This window comes from Sarcophilus harrisii, chromosome 4 (assembly GCF_902635505.1).
Source record: "Sarcophilus harrisii chromosome 4, mSarHar1.11, whole genome shotgun sequence".
Lineage (NCBI taxonomy): Eukaryota > Metazoa > Chordata > Mammalia > Dasyuromorphia > Dasyuridae > Sarcophilus > Sarcophilus harrisii.
Window position 1 is genome coordinate 357,891,362 of NC_045429.1, and position 22,791 is coordinate 357,914,152.

The 22,791-nt window shown below is 36.6% G+C and overlaps 2 protein-coding genes across 8 annotated transcripts in view; one reads left to right on the forward strand and one right to left on the reverse strand.

The window, feature by feature from the left end:
• Positions 1-19,247, reverse strand: part of ASH1L (ASH1 like histone lysine methyltransferase) — a 217,593-nt gene extending 198,346 nt beyond the window's left edge. For 2 of the 5 annotated variants that reach the window (XM_031966723.1, XM_031966719.1), the window contains exon 1: positions 18,301-18,707. The gene's annotated coding sequence lies outside the window, so the exon portion shown is untranslated. Of the gene's footprint in view, positions 1-18,300; positions 18,708-18,917; positions 18,989-19,192 lie in introns of those variants that run through there. The other 3 variants (XM_031966720.1, XM_031966722.1, XM_031966721.1) reach the window with 3 other exon arrangements.
• Positions 18,163-22,791, forward strand: part of DAP3 (death associated protein 3) — a 43,506-nt gene continuing 38,877 nt past the window's right edge. The window contains exon 1 of one of the 3 annotated variants that reach the window (XM_031966729.1): positions 18,163-18,284. In XM_031966729.1, the coding sequence (XP_031822589.1) occupies positions 18,215-18,284 (70 nt within the window). In that variant the 5' untranslated portion in view covers positions 18,163-18,214. Of the gene's footprint in view, positions 18,285-19,201; positions 19,403-19,779; positions 19,948-22,791 lie in introns of those variants that run through there. The other 2 variants (XM_031966730.1, XM_031966731.1) reach the window with 2 other exon arrangements.

Here is a 22,791-nt window from a genome sequence, read left to right on the forward strand (position 1 = left end):
CCCATTATCACCATTACATTATATTATAAATGTTAGCCTTAGCAGTAAGAAAAGAAAGAGAAATTGAAGGAAATAGAGGAGGTAATGAAAAAACAAAATTATCACTATTTGCAGCTATGATGGTGCATTCTATAGAATGCACTATAGATGGAGAATTCTATAGAAGGAACTTTTTAGTACTAGAAACAATTAGAAATCCACATAAATCATCAGCATTTCTATATGTTACCAACAAAGCCCAGCAACAAGAGATAGAAAGAGAAATTCCATTTAAAATAATTGTAGACAATATAAAATATTTGGAAGTTTACCTGTCAATAGAAAGCCAGGAATCATATTAACACAATTACAAAAACACTTTCCACACAAAGTTAGATCTAAACTACTGGAAGAATATCAAATGCTCATGGACCAAGACCAAGTTAATATAATTAAAAATGACAATACTACCTAAATTAATCTATTAATTCAGTGCCATGACAATCAAGCTGCCAAGAAATTATTTATAGAGATAGAAAAAAATAACAAAATGTATCCAGAACAAAAGGTCAAGAATATCAAGGGAATTAATGAAAAAAATGCAAAGAAAGATGGCCTAGGCATAATAGACCTGAATTATATTAGAAAGTGGCAGTCATCAAAAGCATTTGGTACTGGCTAAGAAATACAGTAATGGATCAATGGAATAGGTTAAGAACACAAGACACAGTAGTCAATGACTACAGTAATCTAGTGTTTGATAAAACCAAAGACTCTAGCTTTTGGGATAAGAATCCACTATGTGACAAAAATTACTGGGAAAATTGAAAAAAGCATGGCAAAAACTAGGCTTTGACCAACATATCTCTTTTTTTTTTTTTTTTAATTTAATAGTCTTTTATTTACAGGTTATATGCATGGGTAACTTTACAGCATTAACAATTGCCAAATCTCTTGTTCCAATTTTTCACCACTTACCCCCCACCCCCTCCCCCAGATGGCAGGATGACCAGTAGATGTTAAATATATTAAAATATAAATTAGATACACAATAAGTATACATGACCAAAACGTTATTTTGCTGTACAAAAAGAATCAGACTCTGAAATATTGTACAATTAGCTTGTGAAGGAAATCAAAAATGCAGGTGTGCATAAATATAGGGATTGGGAATTCAATGTAATGGTTTTTAGTCATCTCCCAGAGTTCTTTTTCTGGGCATAGCTAGTTCAGTTCATTACTGCTCCATTAGAAATGATTTGGTTGATCTCGTTGCTGAGGATGGCCTGATCCATCAGAACTGGTCATCATCGTATTGTTGTTGAAGTATATAATGATCTCTTGGTCCTGCTCATTTCACTCAGCATCAGTTCGTGTAAGTCTCTCCAGGCCTTTCTGAAATCATCCTGTTGTGACCAACATATCTCACCCTATCCCAAGATAAGGTCAAAATTGGGTTCAGGATTTAGATACTGTAAGTAAACTAAGAGAGCAAGAGATAGTGTAGCTATCAGATTCATGGAGAAGGGTAGATTTTATGGCCAAAGAATTATGAAATAGATAATTTTGATTCCATTAAATTAAAAAAAGTTTCGCACAAACAAAACCAATGCAGCCAAGATTAGAAGGGAACCAGAAAGCTAGAAAAAAGTTTTTACAGCCAGCATTTCTGATAAAGGCCTCATTTCTAAAATATGTACAGAACTAGACAAATTTATAAGTCATTATCTAATTGATAAAGGATATGAAAACAATTAAAGTCATTTCTAGTCATATGAAAAAATGCTCTAATTCACTTAGATCAGATTAGGAAAACACAAATTAAGAGAACTCTGAGGTACCACTTTATACCTCTCAGATTAACCAAGATGACAGAAAAAGATGAATGCTGAAAGAGATGTGGAACCTGGAACATTAATGCATTGTTCGTAGAGTTGTGAAATGATTCAACAATTCTGGAGGATAATTTGGAATGTCCAAAGGGCTGTCAAACTCTGCAAACCCTTTGATACAACAGTGTCTGTATCTCAAAGAGAGCATTAAAAAAAGGGAAAAGAACCCACAATGCAAAAATGTTTGTAGCAGCCCTTTTTGTAGTGGCAAGGAACTGGAAACTGAGTGGATGCCCATCAATTGGTGAATGGATGAAAAAGTTATAGTATATTAATGTAATGGATTATTATTATTCTACAAGAAATGATGAGCAGGCTGATTTCAAAAAAGCCTGGACAGATTTATATGAACTGATGCTAAGTGAAGTGAACGTTATGCATGGCAAGAAAATTATGTGATGATCAACTGTGATGGACCTGGCTCTTTTCAACAATGAGATGATTCAAGGCAATTCCAATAGACTTGTAATGGAAAGAGTCATCATCCACAAAGAGGATTCTGGAGACTGACTGTGTACTACAAAATAGTATTTTCACCTTTGTTGCTGTTGTTTGCTTGGGATTTTTCCTCATTTTTTTCTCTTTTGATATGATTTTTCTTGCACAGCATGATACATGTGAAAATATGTTTAGGAGGATTCTGGGAAGATGACAGAGTAGGTTGGAAAATTGAAAGCTCTCCTTATTTCCCCCACAACTAGAACAAATTTGTGCCGGGGTGAACATAGATTAGTGAAAAATAAAGAAGACTGGGACAGAACAGGAGTCCTCCTAATACAACCCAAGAAGATCTGAAGAAAGTCTGGAGATTAATCTGTCTAAAGTGCAAATACCTCCAGGCTAGCTCCTCAGAAACACCAAGTGGGGAGTTCTGGGAGGAGTTGGGTATGGCTGGAGTCTCAGCAGGAACTGCAAAAACTTCCACCTTTCGGACTGTTTGTGGAGTTGGACATTGAGTCCAGGAAAATGAAGTGAACTTCAGCTGATTGGGAATGCCATGCCCAGTTGGACAGCTTAGACAAGTCCCTGGGCAAGAAGGAACCAGTATCTGCTGAGTGGAGAAGCAGTGGGGCAGGGATGTGGCTGCTGTGGGCACTTGCAGAAGGGTGAAACTCTTGGTTTAGGATTCCTGATCAGAGTGGAAAGCTGAAGGAAAGTTTGAGGCATTCTCCCCCCACCCCAGGATTAGAGGTACTAACATTAATATCTCTTTTATTAAAAAAAAAAAAAAAAAAAAAAAAGAAAAGAAAGAAAGAAAGAAAGAACTGGCAAAGAAGGAAAAAACCCAAAGAAGGAAAAAAATCCCAAAACAGGAATAGGGAAGACCAGGGTTCACCTTCAAAGGACACTTTAGTGTTAAAAAAAAAAAAAAAAAAAAAAAAAAAAAAGCTTCTACCCGAAAGAGTAAAGTGAAATGGCTCCCTATCTAGAGAGAATTTATAGAAGAACTCAAAAAAAGAATTTAAAAATCAAATGAGAGACACTGAAGAAAAACTAAAAAAAAAAAAAAATTGTTTAAATTTAAGAAAAACAAAATTAAAAATATGTTAACCAACTAGAAAAGGAGGAATAGAATCTCAAAGCTGAAAATGATTCTTTAAAAACTAGAACCGGGCAAGGGGAAACCAGTGAAGCTATGACAGACCAAGAAATAACAAAAAGATTACAAAGAATAAGAAAATAGAACACTCTGTGAAAAATAAGAAAAATGACAGATCTGGAAAACAGATCAATAAGAGAAAATATAAGAATAATTGCCAGAAAGTAGAGACCAAAAAGAGAATCTTGACACAATAATGCAAGAAATAATACAAAAAATATTGTCCTAGAGTGATAGAACATGAGGGGAAAGTAGTAAGAGAAAAAAAAAAAAAATCTAGTGATCACCACCTCAAAGAGATCCTTTGTGGAAACTACACAGAAATATTACTGCCAAATTTTGAAACCCCCAGATCAAAGAGAAAATTTTGCAAGAACAAGAAAAAAATTCATATTTGCTGTAGCTACAACTGAAATTGTACAAGACTTAGAAGCAGCTACAATAAAAGAGCACAGATCCTGGAATCATATCTATTGACAATCAAAAAAACTAGGCCTGCAGCCAAAAAAAATCATATCCAGCAAAATCACTGATAAATTTGAATGAGAAAAAAATGTACTTTCAATGAATTTGCAGATTTTCAGGACTTTCCATCAACCAAACTCAAATTTACCAGAAAATTAAACATATTAAGAGCCAATATCAAAGACCAATTTTAAAGAATCATGGACAAAACTGCTTAAACACATACAAATTTTTATGTTATTTTTACATGGGAAATGTATACTATATGTTTAAGATTCATATCAACAATAGGTACCTTTAAAAAAAGATTGACAGAGTTAAAGTAAAAATAGTAATCATGATTTATAAACAAGGTGCAGAGGAAAAACAAACAGGCATTAGAGGAGGAAAGAGGGTTCATAGTTCTGAAAACTTACTCACATTGGGAATAGGCTACACTAGATATATACCATGAAGGGTAAAGCACCCTCCAAAATCTATAAAGAAATAAGGGGCGAGGGATGGGTTGATGGGAAAGCAAAGGGAGAGGGAAGACGACCAGGGAAGGATCCTTGGATGAAAGGAGGTTAAAATAGTAAGTCAAGTTAGGGAACAGAATTTAATTAAAAAGTCAGCAAGGATGTGCGTATATGCATGTATATATTTACATATATACACATAAATATATCTTTTCTTACTGTAACTTGCTCAGAGATAGGGGAGCTGAAAGGGAAGAAAAAGAATAAAGCAAATAAGGTACAGGTAGAAACAAAAAAGGGGAGGAGGAAGTTGGGAAGGGAGAAAGAAAAATTTGAAAACTATCTTTGCTTATATTTTGAAAAATAAAAAGCTATCATTATTATTAAAATAAATAAATTTTGCATAAAAATGCCATTTGTATTGAGAGAGACAACTATGAAGATTGAATGTGGATTAAATAATTATGGAAATATGCATAGAAGAATTGTACATGTTTAACATAAATTGGATTACTAGCCACCTATGGGAAAGAGTGGGGGGAAGGGAGCAAGAAAAAATTTTGGACCACAAGTTGCGCAAAGGTGAATGCTCAAAACTATCTATGCATGTGTTTTTTTTTTAAAAAAAGCTTTATTTACTAGAAGAATGTAAATCAAAGCATATTATTTTCACCTTTTTTTCCTTTCTCATGGTTTTCCCCTTTTGTTCTAATTTTTGCCTCCCGACAAAACTCACAGAACATGCAAAAAAATGAATGGATATGTATAACCTAAAAAACAAAACAAAACAAAACAAAAAAAAACTTAAAAAAGAAATTGTTGTATAAACAAAACCAATCAAAAATTTAAAGAAAAGCAGGAAATTTGGGGAAACCCTATACCACATTTCTAATAAAGGACTCATTTCTAAAAAATATAGAACTTAACCCCATCGCCTCATAAAAAAATCATCAAATACTCTAAGTATGTGAACAGACAGTTCTCAGATAAAGAAATCAAAGTCTTCCATAGAAATATGAAAAATGCCCTAAAATCACTAATAATTAGGCAAAGTCAAATTAAAATCACTTTGAGACCCCACCTCAAATACATCAGACAGGTTAAATGACATGACAAATGCCTGAAGGGATTTGGAAAAATAAACTAATGTATTAATTACACCATTGGTAGATCTGCAAAGTAATGCAACCATTCTGATAAGGGATGAAGGTACCGAAGAAGAGGTTAGGCAGGAATGGGTGAGGTTCAGCTCTCCAAGGCACGGGTTCTGTTTAAGGAATTTCACTAACCCCAAAGGCTATGGTGTGTAAAAAAAAAAAAAAAAAAAAAAAAAAAAAGCTTTATTGTTAAAGAAACACCAAGAGGGATTCTTTTGGGGAGCATATTCTCTCTCTTTTTTTTTTTTTTTAAATTTAACAGCCTTTTATTTACAAGTTATATGTATGGGTAACTTTACAGCATTAACAATTGCCAAACCTCTTGTTCCAATTTTTCACCTCCTACCCCCCCATCCCCTCCCCCAGATGGCAGGATGACCAGTAGATGTTAAGTACATTAAAATATAAATTAGATACACAATAAGTATACATGACCAAAACGTTATTTTGCTGTACAAAAAGAATCCAGGCTCTGAAATATTGTACAATTAGCTTGTGAAGGAAATCAAAAATGCATGTGGGCATAAATATAGGGATTGGGAATTCAATGTAATGGTTTTTAGTCATCTCCCAGAGTTCTTTCTCTGGGCATAGCTAGTTCAGTTCATTACTGCTCCATTAGAAATGATTTGGTTGATCTCGTTGCTGAGGATGGCCTGATCCATCAGAACTGGTCATCATCTAGTATTGTTGTTGAAGTATATAATGATCTCCTGGTCCTGCTCATTTCACTCAGCATCAGTTCGTGTAAGTCTCTCCAGGCCTTTCTGAAATCATCCTGTTGGTCATTTCTTACAGAACAGTAATACCATAATTTTCATATACCACAATTTATTCAGCCATTCTCCAACTGATGGACATCCATTCAGTTTCCAGTTTCTAGCCACTACAAAAAGGGCTGCCACAAACATTCGTGCACATACAGGTCCCTTTCCCTTCTTTATAATCTCTTTGGGATATAAGCCCAGTAGTAACACTGCTGGATCAAAGGGTATGCACAGTTTGATAACTTTTTGAGCATAGTTCCAAACTACTCTCCAGAATGGTTGGATTCGTTCACAACTCCACCAACAAGAGCATATCATTCTCAAGAGAGAAGTGATCTGCAAAGAGCTATTTTCTGAAGACCCATTTTATGCATGAGTCTAAGGGAAGTCTCTGAGTGGATGTGAATGAAGTTGGAGGGGGGGGGGAAGGGGGAAGGGGGAAAGGGAAGAAGCATGGCTTCCTCCAAGAAAGCTTATCTTGCTCTGAGAGGATACAAGACCTTTTGGGTTTGTAGATCAAAGGAGATTTTTTTTTGTTGATTTTACATAATTTTACAAGGCTCACTCAGGACATATAGAGTTTTACTCTCATCAATTCTAGACTGTAATGTTGCAACTAAGCTTGAAAAAAAAAAAAGGCTACTAAACTGTACACAGCCTTTGACTTAGCAAACATGAAAGGGACCCATATTTATAGCAGTTCTTTTTGTGGTGGCAAAGAAGTGGAAAATGGAAAGAATATCCATCAAATGGAGACTAACTAAAAAAAGGTATATGACATATGACTATGATAGAACATTTGTGTTATAAGAAAGGGCAAAGAGGATAATTTTTAAAAACCTGGGAAGGCTTAAATGAACTGATGCAAAGTGCAGTAAAAGAACCAGGAAAGCAATTTAAAAGTAACAATATTTAACTTTCAAACACTTAATTGGCTGTAAAAACGTTAGTAACTTTGGTTTACACAATAACTCACTCAATTCCAAAGGACTTATAATGAAAAATACTGTCCACCTCCAGATAATTGATAATTCAAGACTGTGGATTACAGCAATATTTTTTCCTTTCTTTTTCTTGTTCCCAACTACCACTAATGTAGAAATTTGTTTTCCATAACATCAAATCAGTAATAGGTTTTGAGGCTGTAACCTCAATGAGTGGGGCAAAAAGAGGGAGAGAATTTGGAACTAAAAACAAAATTGAAAACTTTTCAAAACAAGTAACAAAAAAAGAGAGAATAACTCAGTGAATTGGTCATACATCTAAAAAAGAAAAAAATTATAAAATATATCAAAAACCCTCAACTAAACAACTAAGTAACATTTTTAGAAATCAAGAACATGTTTAAAATTGTGAGGGAAAAACCCAAAACACTAAGGCAATAACTGATACGAGCTATTTTTTTAAACTTCTGACAAGCAGCCTGATTATTTTAAAAAGAAAAAGGAAAACCAAAGTGTGTCAAAAACCAAAGGGAAAATTCATAACAAATTAAAAAAATAAAAAATTATAAACTATTTCCTCCAATTATATACTAAAAAAACGTATAACTTAGATAAAAATAAACAAATCCACAAACTCCCACATGAAGAACTGAGGCTGTAGTTATGAATCAACAGATGATAGTATATACATGAAGCAGTCTTTCTACTACAACTTCAAGCAGAAACTGAGGGAAAAAAGTTGCTTAGCCAAAAGACTACAGGACTCACACGACCACATGGGGGGGGGGGAGAGAAAGAATATTAGGAAAAAATGAAGCAAGAAATTTAAAATGAAACTGTAAATGAAATAAGAGTTCTGAAGAAAAGAATTGGCCAGAGAATAAATATCTTAGGACAGAAATTGGAAAATTTTACCTAATAAGCAAAAACAAAACCCCAATTCCCTACAAATTAAAATAGACCAACAAGAAACCAATGACTCCATGAGACTAGAGGTCATATCAAAGCTTGGAAAAAAGAAAGAAAGTGTAAGGTACCTGTTGGAATACACGGGAAAGCTTTTGAAATACATGGGAGCCACTTGACAGTGGCTGCTGGAGATCCAACCCAAAAAGGATCTCCTCTTGTGAGAGGATGACACAAGGAGACTGAGAGGCAGTTGCTGTTCTCTGACCTCTCTGACTGAGAAGCTGTTGCATTATCTCCAAGATATCTCACAAGATCAACATCTGTTACAACCATCCAGAAGTGATAGTGCTGCTTGCATTCCTCAGTGTGCAGACCATGCTGTGGGGGGAAAATAACAGCAAAAAACAAAAAACGGGGAATTGTTAAGGGACAGGTCAATTCTCCGAGAGCTTCTATAGCTGTGGACCATAGCATCTGAAGGAGTTGCAGGACAGCCTTTGCTGACACAGGTGTTGCAGACTGGGAATGAGATTAAATTGGAGGCATAGGAAAGAAGAGAGAGCTAAAACAACGCAACAGCCTTTCAGTCAAAGGGGTCAGAGAACAGCAACTGCTTCTCAGTCTCCTTGTATCATCCTCTTGCAATAAGAGATACATTCTGAGTTGGATCTCAAGCAGCCACTGTCAGGTGGCTCCCATGTATTCCAAGAGGTATCCATTATTTAAAACAAACAAAAAAATAAAATAAAATAAAAAGAGATCAAGGAGAGATAATTTTAAGAATAATCAAACTAGGCACGTACATGGATACAGTGGATAGAGCACCAGCCCTGAAGTCAGGAGAAGCTGTGTTTAAATCTGACACAACATTTCCTAGCTGTCTGATCCTGGACAAGTCACTCAAAAAAAAAATAATAAAAATAATCACACTCCTTGAAAACCAAATAGCAATCACAAAACCTGTAATGCATGTTTTCCAAAAAAATAAAAAAAAAAACAAATAAAACCACCAAATTTACCAACATACATAAAGAATTTACAATCACCTCATTAAAAAAAAAAATCCACAAGGAAAAGTCCTAGAAATAGCATAGACAAAATCTCTAAGCTTCCAAGTCAAAGAAAAGCAAAAAAAAAAAAAAAAAAAAAGAATGCAAGTACAAAAAAGGAACCACAGATTCTGCCATAGATGAAGGGAAGATCTTGGAATATTCATTCTAAATATTAATTCTTACAATATTTCAAAGGCTTACAACCACAAATCATTACTTTCTAAAAATTAAACATTCCTGCTAAAAAGATTAGATGTGAGACACTGAAATGCAAATAGAAGAACAAAGAGAAACCTAGAAAAATAAATTTATATGAACATCTGAAAAGTGCTATACATAATGATGAAAAAAATGTTACCATATTGGGGAGAGAAAAAACAAGTTTCTCTTTAGAACCTTAACATCATCAAATGGCACTGAGGAAATTATAGACAAGTAGAGACAATGGAGCTAGATTGGTTCTTTTCTAGGGAGCTGAAAAAGTGAGACTAAAATGTGTGAGAAGAAGAGTATATATAAAAAGGAGAGGGCATCTAGGGAACTTTACTTTCATCACAGTTGGACACAGAAATAATTTCGTCCAGAAATACAACCAATTTAACAGGAAAATTACAGCATATGAATGTATTACACTATATGAAATTATGAAAGAGCCCATTTTATCAATATGAACAAATGATTTTCAGATGAAGAAATTTAAGTTTATAACTTAATGCTCTAAATCACTATGGATCAGAGAAATGCAAATTAAGACAACTCTGAGGTATCACTACACACCTCTCAGATTGGTTAAAATGACAGGAAAAGACAATCATAAATGTTGAAGGGGATATGAGAAAACTAGGACACTAATACATTGTTGATGGAGTCGTGAACTTATCCAACAATTCTGGAGAGCAATATGAAACTATGCCCAAAGGCTTATCAAACAATGCATTCTCCCTTTGATTCATCAGTGTCTCTACTAGGTCTTTATCCCAAAGAGATCATAAGAGAAGGAAAAGGACCCACATGTGCAAAAATGTCCTTTTTGTGGTGACAAAGAAGTAGAAATTGAGTGGATGCCCATCAATTGGAGAATGGCTGAATTATGGTATATGAATGCTATGGAATACCATTGTTCTGTAAGTTATGGTATATGAATGTTACAAGATATTATTGTGTAAGAAATGATCAGCAGGATGATTTCAGAAAGATCTGGAGAGACTGCCATGAACTGCTACTAAGTGAAGTGAGTAGAATCAGGAGAATATTGTAAACAGCAACAAGAAGATTATGTGATAATCAATTCTGATGGACTGTGGCTCTTTTCAACATTGAGGAGATTCAGGTCAATTCCAAAAGACTTGTGATAGAACCATCTGCATTCAAAAGGAGGACTGTGGAGACTGAATATGGATCACAACATAGTATTTTCACCAATTTTTTGTTGTCTGCTTTTTTTTCCTTTTTGATCTGATTTTACTTGTGCAGCATGATAATTGTGGAAATATGCATTTAAAAAACGTGTATGTTTAACATATATTGGATAACTTGTTGTCTAGGATAGAGTGGGGGAAGGGAAGAAGAAAAAATCTGGAACACAAGGTTTTGCAAGGGTGAAAACTATCTTTGCATATACTTTGAAAATAAAAAGGTATTAATAAAAAAGAGAGCAAGCCCATTTTAGAAAATCCTGGGAAGACAGTTATTAACTGTTGCAGATTGAAATTAGCACAAATATACAAAAACACTATTTTCCAAAAATTTTTGGAAGATGTATGATCTCAGATTAAAGCAAAGATAAATCACTTCACTAAAGGATTTATGATGAAGAGTATTATCTATCATTTAATTTCTTAACTAAACCTAGTTCACATAATGATGTTTTTGATAACTTGATTTTCTCTTCAAAAAGAAGCAAAGGGGAAAAAAAAGTTTCATTCAGGTTTTGCTGTGTTTAAATTAATAACTGCTAATTCTTCATTGATCTCTCTAAGTAAGCTCACATATTTTAGATCAAGGAATGGAACTTAAGAGATCACTCATGCCAACCCTTTAATTTTGTTGATGAGGAAAATGAGATCCAAGAAGCTTAACTGATTTGCCCTAGGTCTGACTCAATAAGGAAGAGTCAAAGTTCAAACTCAGGTTCTGCTATTCTAAATTTAGCACTCCTTCTAGGCATACCTGAAATCCCTGGCATTAAAAAAAAAAAAAAAAAAAAAAAAAAAATTGTATAACTTTTTTGTTTCAATGGAACAGGTTTCCTTTTCAACCCTACGTATTCCACCTCAAATATTTGAAAACATTGTTCTGAGGAGGCCTTACGTTTCACAAGATTGGCAAAAGATAAAAAAAGATTAAGAACTGAGGCTTTATTCTCTACCTTTACTATTAATATGATTAGGTAAACTACATTATTCATATTATATAAAGCCTAAAGTCACCCTCATTTTTTCATTTCATTCATATTTCAACTCACTTCATTAAGAACTAAGAACTATTCAGTTTCTCAATCAACAAATAATTAAGCTTACATACCTTTCACTTTTTAAAATAAAATTTTATTGTAATCTTTTGTTTTCATAACATCTACATTCCCCACCATATCCTCTCTTCCTATTCCAAAAAAATATAAAAGAGAAAAAATATTATTCAACTCATCAAAAAAGTCTGATATTGTATGCAGTGCTCTTCACTCATAACCCCAAACTGCAAAAAGCAGGAGAATTTGGTTTCTTGTACCTTTTTTCTTTGGACCAAGTTTAATCAATATCATTTCACAGCATTCAGTTTTAATAGTTTTATTGTTCTTTCCATTTTTTATTGTTCCAATAATTTTGTATAATGTTTTACTGGTTCTACTTACGTTGGTTTTAATAAGTTAAGCCTAATCACATTTCTCTATATTTATCATATTCATTGTTCCTTCTAGGACAACAATATTCTATTACATTTACCTACCACAATTTGTTCAGCATTCCTCTAAGTGATGGGCATCTTTGTTCCAAGTTCTTTGCTACCATAAAAAGTACTGCTATAAATACTTCAGTGTATCTGATGCCTTCCTTTTTAACACTGACTTCCTCAGGGTAAATGTGCCTACCAGAGGAATTAATCTCTAGGTCAAAAGGTAAGGACTTTCTATTCCTTTTGTTACCATAATTCCAAATTGGTTTTCATTATATTTGGACCAAAGCAACACTCCAACAATAGTACATCTTTCAATTACCATCAACATAAAGCGCATATAGTCTTCTATGCAACTTTGTTACGTTCAGGGTAACATATCTCACTTCCTTCTTCCCCTAGAGAACTAATTGTTAATATAAGAAGTATTCAATGAAATTAACAGTGAAGAACAAGTTACATTCTGGCCCACAGTCTTTAAAATATTAAAACTAATATTCCAATCTGATTATTTTTTAAGGGGCAGAAAAGGTCACAGAATCATAGATCTGAAACAGTTAAGAAACCTCAAAGATGATTAGTTTCAACTCCTCCCTTTACAGACCAAGAAACTGACGTCCAAAGTTATTCAGTAAGGGTAATTAACTATCATGGGGGTGGGGAGGGGGAATGTACTTAAAAATGTACTTTAAAGTTAGAAAGGTAAGCACAAGGAGTAACAAAGATTCAAGTCTTACTGTAACTGTACCAGAAAATGAATTGAGTTTAATAAATTTTAATCAATGAACTTTGCAGCACAACTGTAAGGCTTAATGCTAGTACTGTATACTTTTGCCTTTTGTGGGAGAAAACTACAGACTACATTCCACACAATTAGTAAAATCACTAAAACTCATTCATTCTCTTTGTAAAAGAGATGGCAATATTTTCTTTCCTTTTCTACAATGTCTCTACTCATGATAAAGTCACATAAAGCCCTGTAGTTCATTTATGTGTTCCTCCTTAAGCAATTTAATAGATTTTTCAAACGTCCAGAAAGAAGTTACAATTCAGCAACTATTAATGTTCAAAACGATGTATTTCTTCCTCTGAAAAGACAGGCTGACTTGAGACAAATGTCTGCTCTTGTTCAACATTACCAATACCATCTGATTTCTTTGGTGATGGCTGGCTCCATTTAGAAAATCAAGTGGAACTAAAAACTAGAAAATGTTTTAACATCTTGTCACTACAACTAAAAAAAATACACTATAATAAGAGACACTTTATTTCTCACTTGTGCATTTGAGAAAAGCTGATAAGCTTTTTTGGCAAACATAGCAACTAACTGTTCTCATTTTTCAATGCAAACATCTAAAAGCACTGATCTTGATTTCTACTCACCTCATCTCTTTTAGTTTGCAAAAGGAATCCCATTAAATATAAGTGAAGTTGGAATGATTTTTAATTTTGGCCAAATAGTTTTGTATATTAGAACTTTCTCATATAAACAGTTCAATTCTGGTTAGCAATACACTATTGAAAAGTTCTTAAAATTGACAAGGGAGAAATAAAGTCTAGTCCATTAGGGGAAGAATGTAAACAATAATTCAACTTACACACATATACATACACATACATTTATTCACACATAAGTGACTAGCTAATAAATAGAAGGAAATAAATACTATAAAGACTCAGAGATATTTCAAAATACTCAACTTTCTAATTCAGTAAGTTATTAAATAAAAATTTTAAAATGAGAGATAGATATTGAAACAAACAATATTAGAAAGATCTTCAGTTAAATTCAATTTTGAAAACCTGAATTCACAGCTGGTACATTCACTAATCTGAGTCAAAAACAGACAATGACTGTAAAATTCTGAGGTACTCTAAAAGGATGTCATTTCCAAAATGTGAATTACAACATAAAAAATGATCTTTACAGAGAAAATGACAAATCTTAACAAAGCAGTAAAATCTGGCTTTTCACCAGTGACTAAACACAAAGTAAAATACAAGAACTATTAGTAAATTTTAGGGAAATATCCTTAAGAATTTTGGCAACACTTCTTAAGCTGCTCTTTGCTTATGCTTTCCTCTCTTGTGGCAGCCAGATGTTGAAGACTAAATTTTAAGAAATCTCAAAGATTCCAGGAAGACTGGCAAAAAGAAAACCACACAGCAGACACAGTCAAGCTAAAGATTATTCCTCCATATGAGAATCTTAAGACTCAGAACAATACACATAACTCAATCTATAGAATTTAATAATTAGAACATTAGACCTTTAAAAAGCACAAAATATCTATTTAAAAATCACTCTGTGCTACACACTAAAAAATAGTACTGATCAGTTTCTGAGTAGCAATAAATCAAGACTCCCAGAGAAATAAATGTCAGAAACAGTGGTAATTGGGCAGCTAGGCTGCACAGTGAATAGAGTAGCAACCCTGAAGTCAGGAGGACCCGAGTTCAAATCAGACATCAGACACTCAACACTTGCTAGCTGTGTGACCCTGGGCAAATCACTTGAACCCAATTGCCTCAGGGAAAGAAAAAAAAAACTGGTGGTAATTACATTAGTACTGAAATAATGCCCTCAGAAGTTACCTGTAAATAGCCCTGTATTTGATATCACAATGCAAACTAAGCATCCTAAAATTAATCTTGATCCTTAAGAATTCCAGAACAATTTAAAAGAATGCTTCACTGTCCTCTCCAAACTTGTCATTTGTGCTATTAAAATATTTTACTGAATTTATCACCTTAAATAAGAAATGGAATAGCATGTGTTTGTGGGGTTTTGGGTGTGTTTGTTTGTTTGTTTTTTAACATTTCCTATCCCAAATTCATGTGTACTCACTACAGCTGTCAAACAACGGCTACATTTCACCCCAAGGATAAATGAAGAGTTTCCTATAGGTAAATAAATGCAAAAGGTCATTAAGACCTATAACATACACTGTCCTAGAGAAAAAGGGTTTAGCATGACAATCAAAATTTTAAAGGACTAACAAGTGTTTCCTTCCCAATGTTTATACCAATTTTAAAACAGATGGTACATTTAACCAAAAACATCAGATGCTACCAAAATAATTTTTAGTTATAAAGTTGCTTATACAACCTGAAAACTTTACAGATAATAAGAAAAAATAATTGAGAATATTGAGAATATACAATTTCCAACATGATGGCTTCTCTCCTAATTCCTTCTACTACCCTAACAGATTCAAACATTTACAATTCCTAGTCTCAAATCCTAACATTATTTAGATGGTAAACTCAAAGAATAAAAAAATACTCATATGAGTATAAATAAAACTATAGATAAGAGGGAGGGGTCATTGAAAATTAAAAGAAACAAGGTAAGAACAAGGCAGGACATAGGTAAGCAACCTACACATATCACTTTTTTCCAGGGTCACATACCAAAACAATATTTAGAAGTTAGAGGAACAAAAGTTTATAAAACAAGGTTCAAAAAGTCCTAAACAATTCTATCAAAACCACCTAATTCTGTCACAGGATCTTCAGAACTTTTTAGAAACACCATACTACCATTTTCTTTCATTTTATCTTCTCTCATTCTAACTATAAATACAGCCCTCTGGAAAATACTTCAGCATATACATCAAACCCTATAACAATTAACTTCCAAGGACTTGGGGATGGGAGTAGGAAGAGTCCAATTTTGTTACAAATATTCTCTAATAGGGCAGTTAGGTGGCTCAGTGGATAAAGTCCCAGCCCTGAAGTCAGGAGGACCTGAGTTCAAATCAGGTTTCAGAAACTTAACACTTCCCAGCTGTGTGACCCTGGTCAAGTCACTTAACCCCAACTGTCCCAGTTAAAAAAAAAAAAAAAGAAATATTCTCTAATGTATATAGATTGCCTTTTAATATCTGAATACCAGTTGTATCATATAGAAATTTTAATGGCATTTGCTAATGTAGATTTTACATATATATCTAAAATGTGTGGATATATTTTTGTGTATATATGATACATGCCTGAATCAAATCAAGAAACCACCCATCTTTCCATAGGCACTATTACATGAGCTCAGGAAATTTTCTTTATACTTAGAGGAAGGCTTTGCGCTGCACACATTCACTTGTCAGAAATTATGGAGTCCCAACTTTCAAAGGCATTAAAAAATGGCAAAAGGGATCTCCTATACACAGTTTAAACACTGGTTCCTAAAACCAATACATATGGACTATACAAACTTCTGTACTACATATGCAATCCACTCTACTAAATAAATTCTTCTAGAGACTTACTATGCCATCTTGGCTCAAAGACAATTTCCTCCAGGCATATTGAACAAACTTTGAAGGAAAAAAGTTTTAGTCAATTCTACACAGGTTATTTTGTCTGGTAGATGAACTTCCTCCCCACAATGCATTTCTGCATCTGCATCCAACCCATTCTATCAGGTTTATCCAAATGTACTTCCCATAATCACAGACCAAAATAATGACGATTCTTCTTCCCACAACACAAAACACAATCTGAGTGAGTTCACAGCTCAGAACACAAGCCAAAACGTAAAGGATCTCCCTCATTCATGCATATGAACCACCTAACCAGAAATGCCACCTCCTCCATAAAGTAATTTGGTAAACAGTATCTAGTTTTTCTAAACACTTAGGGACAGATTAGTCGTAAAAAAAAAAAAAAAAAAAAAAAAAAAAAAAAAAAACTTTAACATTTACATAATGAACACTCTTAGATACAAGCCAAGTAAATATAACTTTTTTTCCCTATGTAAAAATCAAACTATCCTGATAATGGTCCCCTACCTGAAGTATAAGAGCAGCAGAACAGGAATCAGAAACCTTGGATTTTTAGGGGAGCAAGAATTAACTTGCTGAATGAATAGCCAGCCAGCCATTTAAACCTTTTTTAATCCTCAATATATTCATTTGTAAAATAAGGAAAATTTTATCTGCCCTACCTACTTTACCAGACTATTTTCAAGAAAAATCAAGTTAGACGCAGCTAAGCCACACAATGGATAGAGCACCAGCCCTGAAGTCAGGAGGACCAGAGTTCAAATCTAGCATTAGACATTTAACATTTCTGAGATGTGTGACCCTGGGTAAGTCACTTAACCCCAATTGCCTCAGCAAAATAAATAAATAAAGTTAGAGTAAAATATGCATAAATAGCATTCAAACAATGTATTTCAATTCAATGGAATTCTATACACTCAAGACAACATACGAATTAACATTCTCCTTTATGCATTATAAGCTATTTTATCGAAGATATTCATCACATTAATCTATGATGTGAATTACGTTATTAGTCCTAAATGAACCTCCTCCATAAAGAAAAACTAATCAGATAATTTTATTCCTCCATTAACTATAAACAGCTGGCTGTTAAGTAGGAAATACCTTCATCCGATTGCAATACATTATTAAATACATAAACCAATCTATTTTGGGGATTTTATCATCCCTAATACAAAGAGATGATTCTGGAACCCCTTGATTCTTGATTAAATACATGTTGTCCCATGAAGTGAGTTACCCCTTCGAAGGTGATTATCTACCTGACTTATATAATGTTATATTATAAAATAAATATCAACTGTTCAGACCTCGAAAGGTCTCTATTAAGTTTAACATCTCCAAACACGAAAATCGGCTAATCATTAGCCTATAAATCTAATATTGTGCACATAGGCCCATCCATCGTAGGGTATCCCAACCTTATTAATCCCACGAGGACTCCCTCTCCCCGTCAAGAATACCACTGCCACCCACCACTCCACCCCCATCACCCTCATCAATTTCGTTCAGGACACTCTATTCCCTATACGAACATAGGCCAGTCTGTGTCAGGGTTCCCCCCAAGCATGCCAATACACGGAGACCAACCTGTCAGGGACATCCGCCCGACTCCGCCTCTACTCCCTCCCTTCCTTCTCCTCCTCCCCCCCCCCCCCCCCCCCCCCCCCCCCCCCCCCCCCCCCCCCCCCCCAGGAACCGGCCTGTCAGGAACACCCCTTGACCCCCTCCCGGCGGGACTTCCCGGTCGGCCTAGGATCCCCTCCCCTCCCCCAATCCTGCCAACCCCTCTCCCAGAGGTCCAAGACCGAGGATGACGGTGGCTCCCAGGAGGCCAAGGCCTCGCTGCTGGGGGGTAGCCTGCAGGATCGGAGGCCTCCCAGGTTGGCTTCCACTCACCGTGTCAGAGGCCGGGGACGAAGGAGATGAGGAGAGGGCAAGGAGTTGGGGAGGGTAGGCGGCCGCCTTGGGGCTCCTCCGTTTCCCTGGGTCCGCTGCGGGTCCCTCCCGCTTGTCAGGCGGCGGCAGGCGGATGAGCAGACTGGCGGGAAGGAAAAGGAGGAGAGGGGAACAGACTGGGGCAGGGGGGAAAAGCTGAGGGGAGGCGGGGCCCGCAACCGAGAAGGGGGATCGTCTCCCCCTCCGCAAAACGAACCCAAAATGGCGGCGGGAGCGGCGGCGGCAGAGAGGCAGCGGCGGCAGCTCCTCGGGAGGGAGGGAGGGATGGAGGGAGGGAGCGAAGGGCGCCTCGCGCCCCCCCACCTCCCACTCCTCCCTCCTCGCGCTCTCCCCCCACGTCCTTCCCCGCTCCTCCCCCCGCCCAATTCCAGCCGAAGGGAGAGCGCGCGCGCGCGCCCGCGGCTCTGCCTAGCTCACCAGCTCCCCACCAACCACTATCTTCCGTAGCCCCGCGCTCCTGCCCACACGCGCTTCGCTTGCTCAGGGACTTCTCGCGCGTACCCCCTCTCCTCGTTCTCCCCTGTCAAGCCGGCTCTGGCGCGGACCCACACGCTTACCTCAGGCGGCGCTAGCTGTAGCCACCGCCTCCGCCTCTTCTTCAGTCCTCTCCCCCCCCCCCCCCCCCACCACCACCGCCCCCCGCCGCTCCTCCTCTTCCACCTCCCCCCCAGCGCGTGCGCCTCCCACAATCCCCGCCTCCCACAATCCCCCCTGCGGGACTATTCCATTCCGGTCGGCTGCAGGGGCGTAGGTAAAGGGGGCTGGGGAGAGCTGCTCGAATTTGTCCTCGGCTCAGTTGTACACGATTTGGGAGGCGCGATGGAACACGTACCTACGTCCTCAACCCGGAAGAAGGGCGAGAAAGTTTAACCCCGCCGCGCCTTGTGTAGCCACCTTGCTCACACACCCTTCTGGGCCCTGGTGAGCCGGCCAGGGACGTCCTCGCGCCCCCTTGGCCTGCGGGCGGTTGGAGGCAGCGGCGGCTGCGCGCTGAGCAGCTTCCTGCTGTAGGGCTCGAGCCTGGCTGCCGCTGGGACCGCGGGTGAGTGACTAGGGCTGGGGCCAGGGAGCTGAGCCCGAGGGGGCCGGCAAGGGCCGGGCTTAGGGCTTGGGTGCGCGTTAAAACGGAAGCCGACCCGGACGTGCGCGCGGCGCAGCGGAGGGCGCTGCGCCATGAGGGATGGCGGGTGCGAGAAAGCCCTGGGTCCAGCGGCTGCAAGGGGCTTAATCTTGCGTGGGGGCCCGGAACTTTTGGCGGGGGCCGGGAGATGCTAGAAGGAGCCTCAGAGTGCTGGCTACGTCTGCGGCTCCAGCGCACCCTACCCCCTTTTAACGATTCTCGGGACGGGTCGGGCACTGTCTCCGATAGCCCCAGACTGGCCGCCCCAAGGCGGGGGAGATGGATGTGGTGCAGAGTGGGTTCCGTGATCACTTCTGGGTGACCTTCCGCAAGTTATGGTTGTACCTCCTCGGGCAAAAGTGGGCGGGAAAACTGCCCCAGATCTGCCTTCTGGGGTTGACGTGCGACACCTGCATGCCTAAAGTCGCTGGAGAACTTGTGATGGTGTAATGGAAAGGTTCCTGGAGGTAGAAATAGAATCCACTTCTCAGTTAATAATGTGATCTTGGGCAGCTCATTTTCCTCGTCTGTAAAATAATTAGATTAAGTAAACTAAAATTCCTATCCATTTCTGTTTATGATTCTACTGCCTTTTCATAGATTTTGAGTAAGCATTATATGGTTGTTTATGCTGTTGCTTATGTTAACATCATTTGTGGGTGTAATTAGTTCTTTGTGCTCCCTCTTCCGAATCTTTTAATAAAACTGAACACCACCCAAGCAACAAGTTTCTATATCTCAATTTGGTTCAATAAGCACTTTAATTAAAAAAGCCAGCCCCTGTGATCCGAGCTTCTAGTATAAAGATAATAACTAGTGGTAGTTATATTGCCCTTTGGTATTTGCAAAGTGCTTCCTTACATCACTTTATTTGAGAAAATAGATTCTATTGGTATTAGCATTATGCTGTAGAATCAAACACCTATGGTAATTATCATTGTCACCCAGTTTAAATGTGGAAGACAGAATTTTAACAATGTGTCTTTTCTCACTGATTCCAAATCTAGCTATTGTTCAATTAACAGACTACCTCTAAAATAGAAACCAATAAGTTTCTGTTCTCCAAAAAGTTAGGAAATTTTTTTACTCTTAACTTTGTTATTGGTCATCTAATTTTTTAAAGTGAGAATTATGATTGTCAACAATCTTTTCATGTCCTTTTTCAAATTTAAAGTTTGTTTATATTTGAGTAACAGGTATACCTTTTGATTTTCCAGAAAGGTAGAATAAACAAGTAATTGCCTTAAACATGAGAGATTTGGTAGATTGGGCCTATTCTGAAAAAAATGTTCCCCAAAGGGAGCTTTTCTTATTAAAAAAAAAAAAAAAAAGTGTTGACTTTGAAAGGGAAAAGGAAATTTAAGAAGTGAGGTCACTTTTAGAGGTAGGGAAGGAGATGGAATAGGAGTTTTCAACTATCCCATAAGGAAAAAGAGGGATTTCTTTTCAGACCTGACCAAAAAATGAGGCAGTAACTTTAAACTTGGAACCTCCATGAATGCGTATTTAGAATTGAGGAGGAGAGAAACGTGGTAGCATTCACAAGATTCTTTTCTTCCCTTTAAATGAATGTAATCTCCATGTGGGCAGGACCTTTGCCTTTTTTTTTTTTTTTTTTTTTTTTTTTTTTTTTTTTTTTTTTTATTAATAGTCTCTAGCTTGGTGCTTTGCACAGAATAATTGTTTATAAATGTCTGGTGAATTAGAATTTACTTTTGATTAAGTAGATGTTCTTGCCCTTTATGTCATGGACATAGGCATCCAGGTGGTATAGGGAGTAGAATACTGGATCTGGGAGCAAGAACACCTGAATACAATCCAATCTCAGACTCTTATTGTGACTCACCTAACCTTTCCGAGCCTTATTTCCCCAAATGAAAAATAGGAATAATAGCATCTATTTTATCACACAGTTGTGAGGATCAAAAGAAAATATTTGTAAAGTGCTTAACACGATGCCTGGCACATAGTGGGTGCCTGTATAAATGTTCGTTCTCTTCTTCATAAATCCTTTATGAATCATCTTTAGCTTCTAATTATTAGAATAAAAATTTTAAATGCATAAAGTAAGATACAAATGATTATAAAAGGAGTCAGTATATTGAAATACAGTTATCAAAGTAGTGAAAAAACATTCATAGACCCAAAGATTACCTAGTCAGCCTTGATTTCTTGGGTCTTTCGATTCTTTCCTAAAATCTAATATACAATAACATATCTAGCTGAAGCTGCTTCCTTTAAATAGTGCACTCATTTTTCTCTGATCAAGTGAAGTTTGAAAATTTACACCTAGATAAAAGAGAAACCTTAAGCCAGTAACTTCTTTCTTACCAAAAAATTTAGCTAGGAAAAATTAACACTTCTTTTAAATTTGATTTCTCCCTCTTGCCTTTGTTCTAATGATCACTCCTACCCTCAAAACTCCAGGGAAACAGTTAAAATGACCCAAGGTTCTGAATCTACAAATTAGATAATTGACCCAAGAAAACCATATGGTGAAGAGGTTCACTTAAAAAAAAGCCAATTGCCAGAGACTAGTGAGTGTCCTGAGTTTTATTGATGCCCTTTATTTTTTTGTTTTGTTTTAATGATACAATCATTATTTTTAAATGTAGATGAATTTTTTGTAAAGAAGAAAATGTCATCTTTAATATCTTTCTCCTTACTCTTCCTATTCAAATCCTTTCAAGTTTCATCTCTTATGAGAAACCGAATGACCCACATTTATCTTCCCCCCCCCCCCCTATCTCCTATAACACCTATAGGAATCCATGATACAATATACTTGTCATCTATTAAATTGTAACCTCTTTGAGTATAGGAATTCCATCAGATAATGCTTTTCATAGTTGTAGTAGGCATTTACTTAAATTTAATTGACTGTCTACTATAGTAGACATGTGTATAAAATACCTAATTCTACATGGTACTCTACTAAATATTCTACACATACCACTGATGTACAGATAAAACCCTGCCACATCAGGTAGCCACCTGATTGCACAGATTCAAATATTCATGCAGAATATAGAAACATTATAGAAAGTATTAGAATCCAGTTATTCCTTAAGGAAATGCAATTTATAAACTGTACGGGCATATCTGGTAATACACAATAAAGTGTATTTTACAAATACAAAACTGACTATAAAACTTACATATATGCCCTTTGAATAAATCATTCCATTGGGAATGTATCCTGAGACTGTGATTTAAAGCAACAGCAGCAAAAACAAAACATTTTTCCAATTGTTTAGATCTGACTTTATTTGTGTGGAAAGTGGTTTGTAGTTTTGCTTTGTTCCTGACTT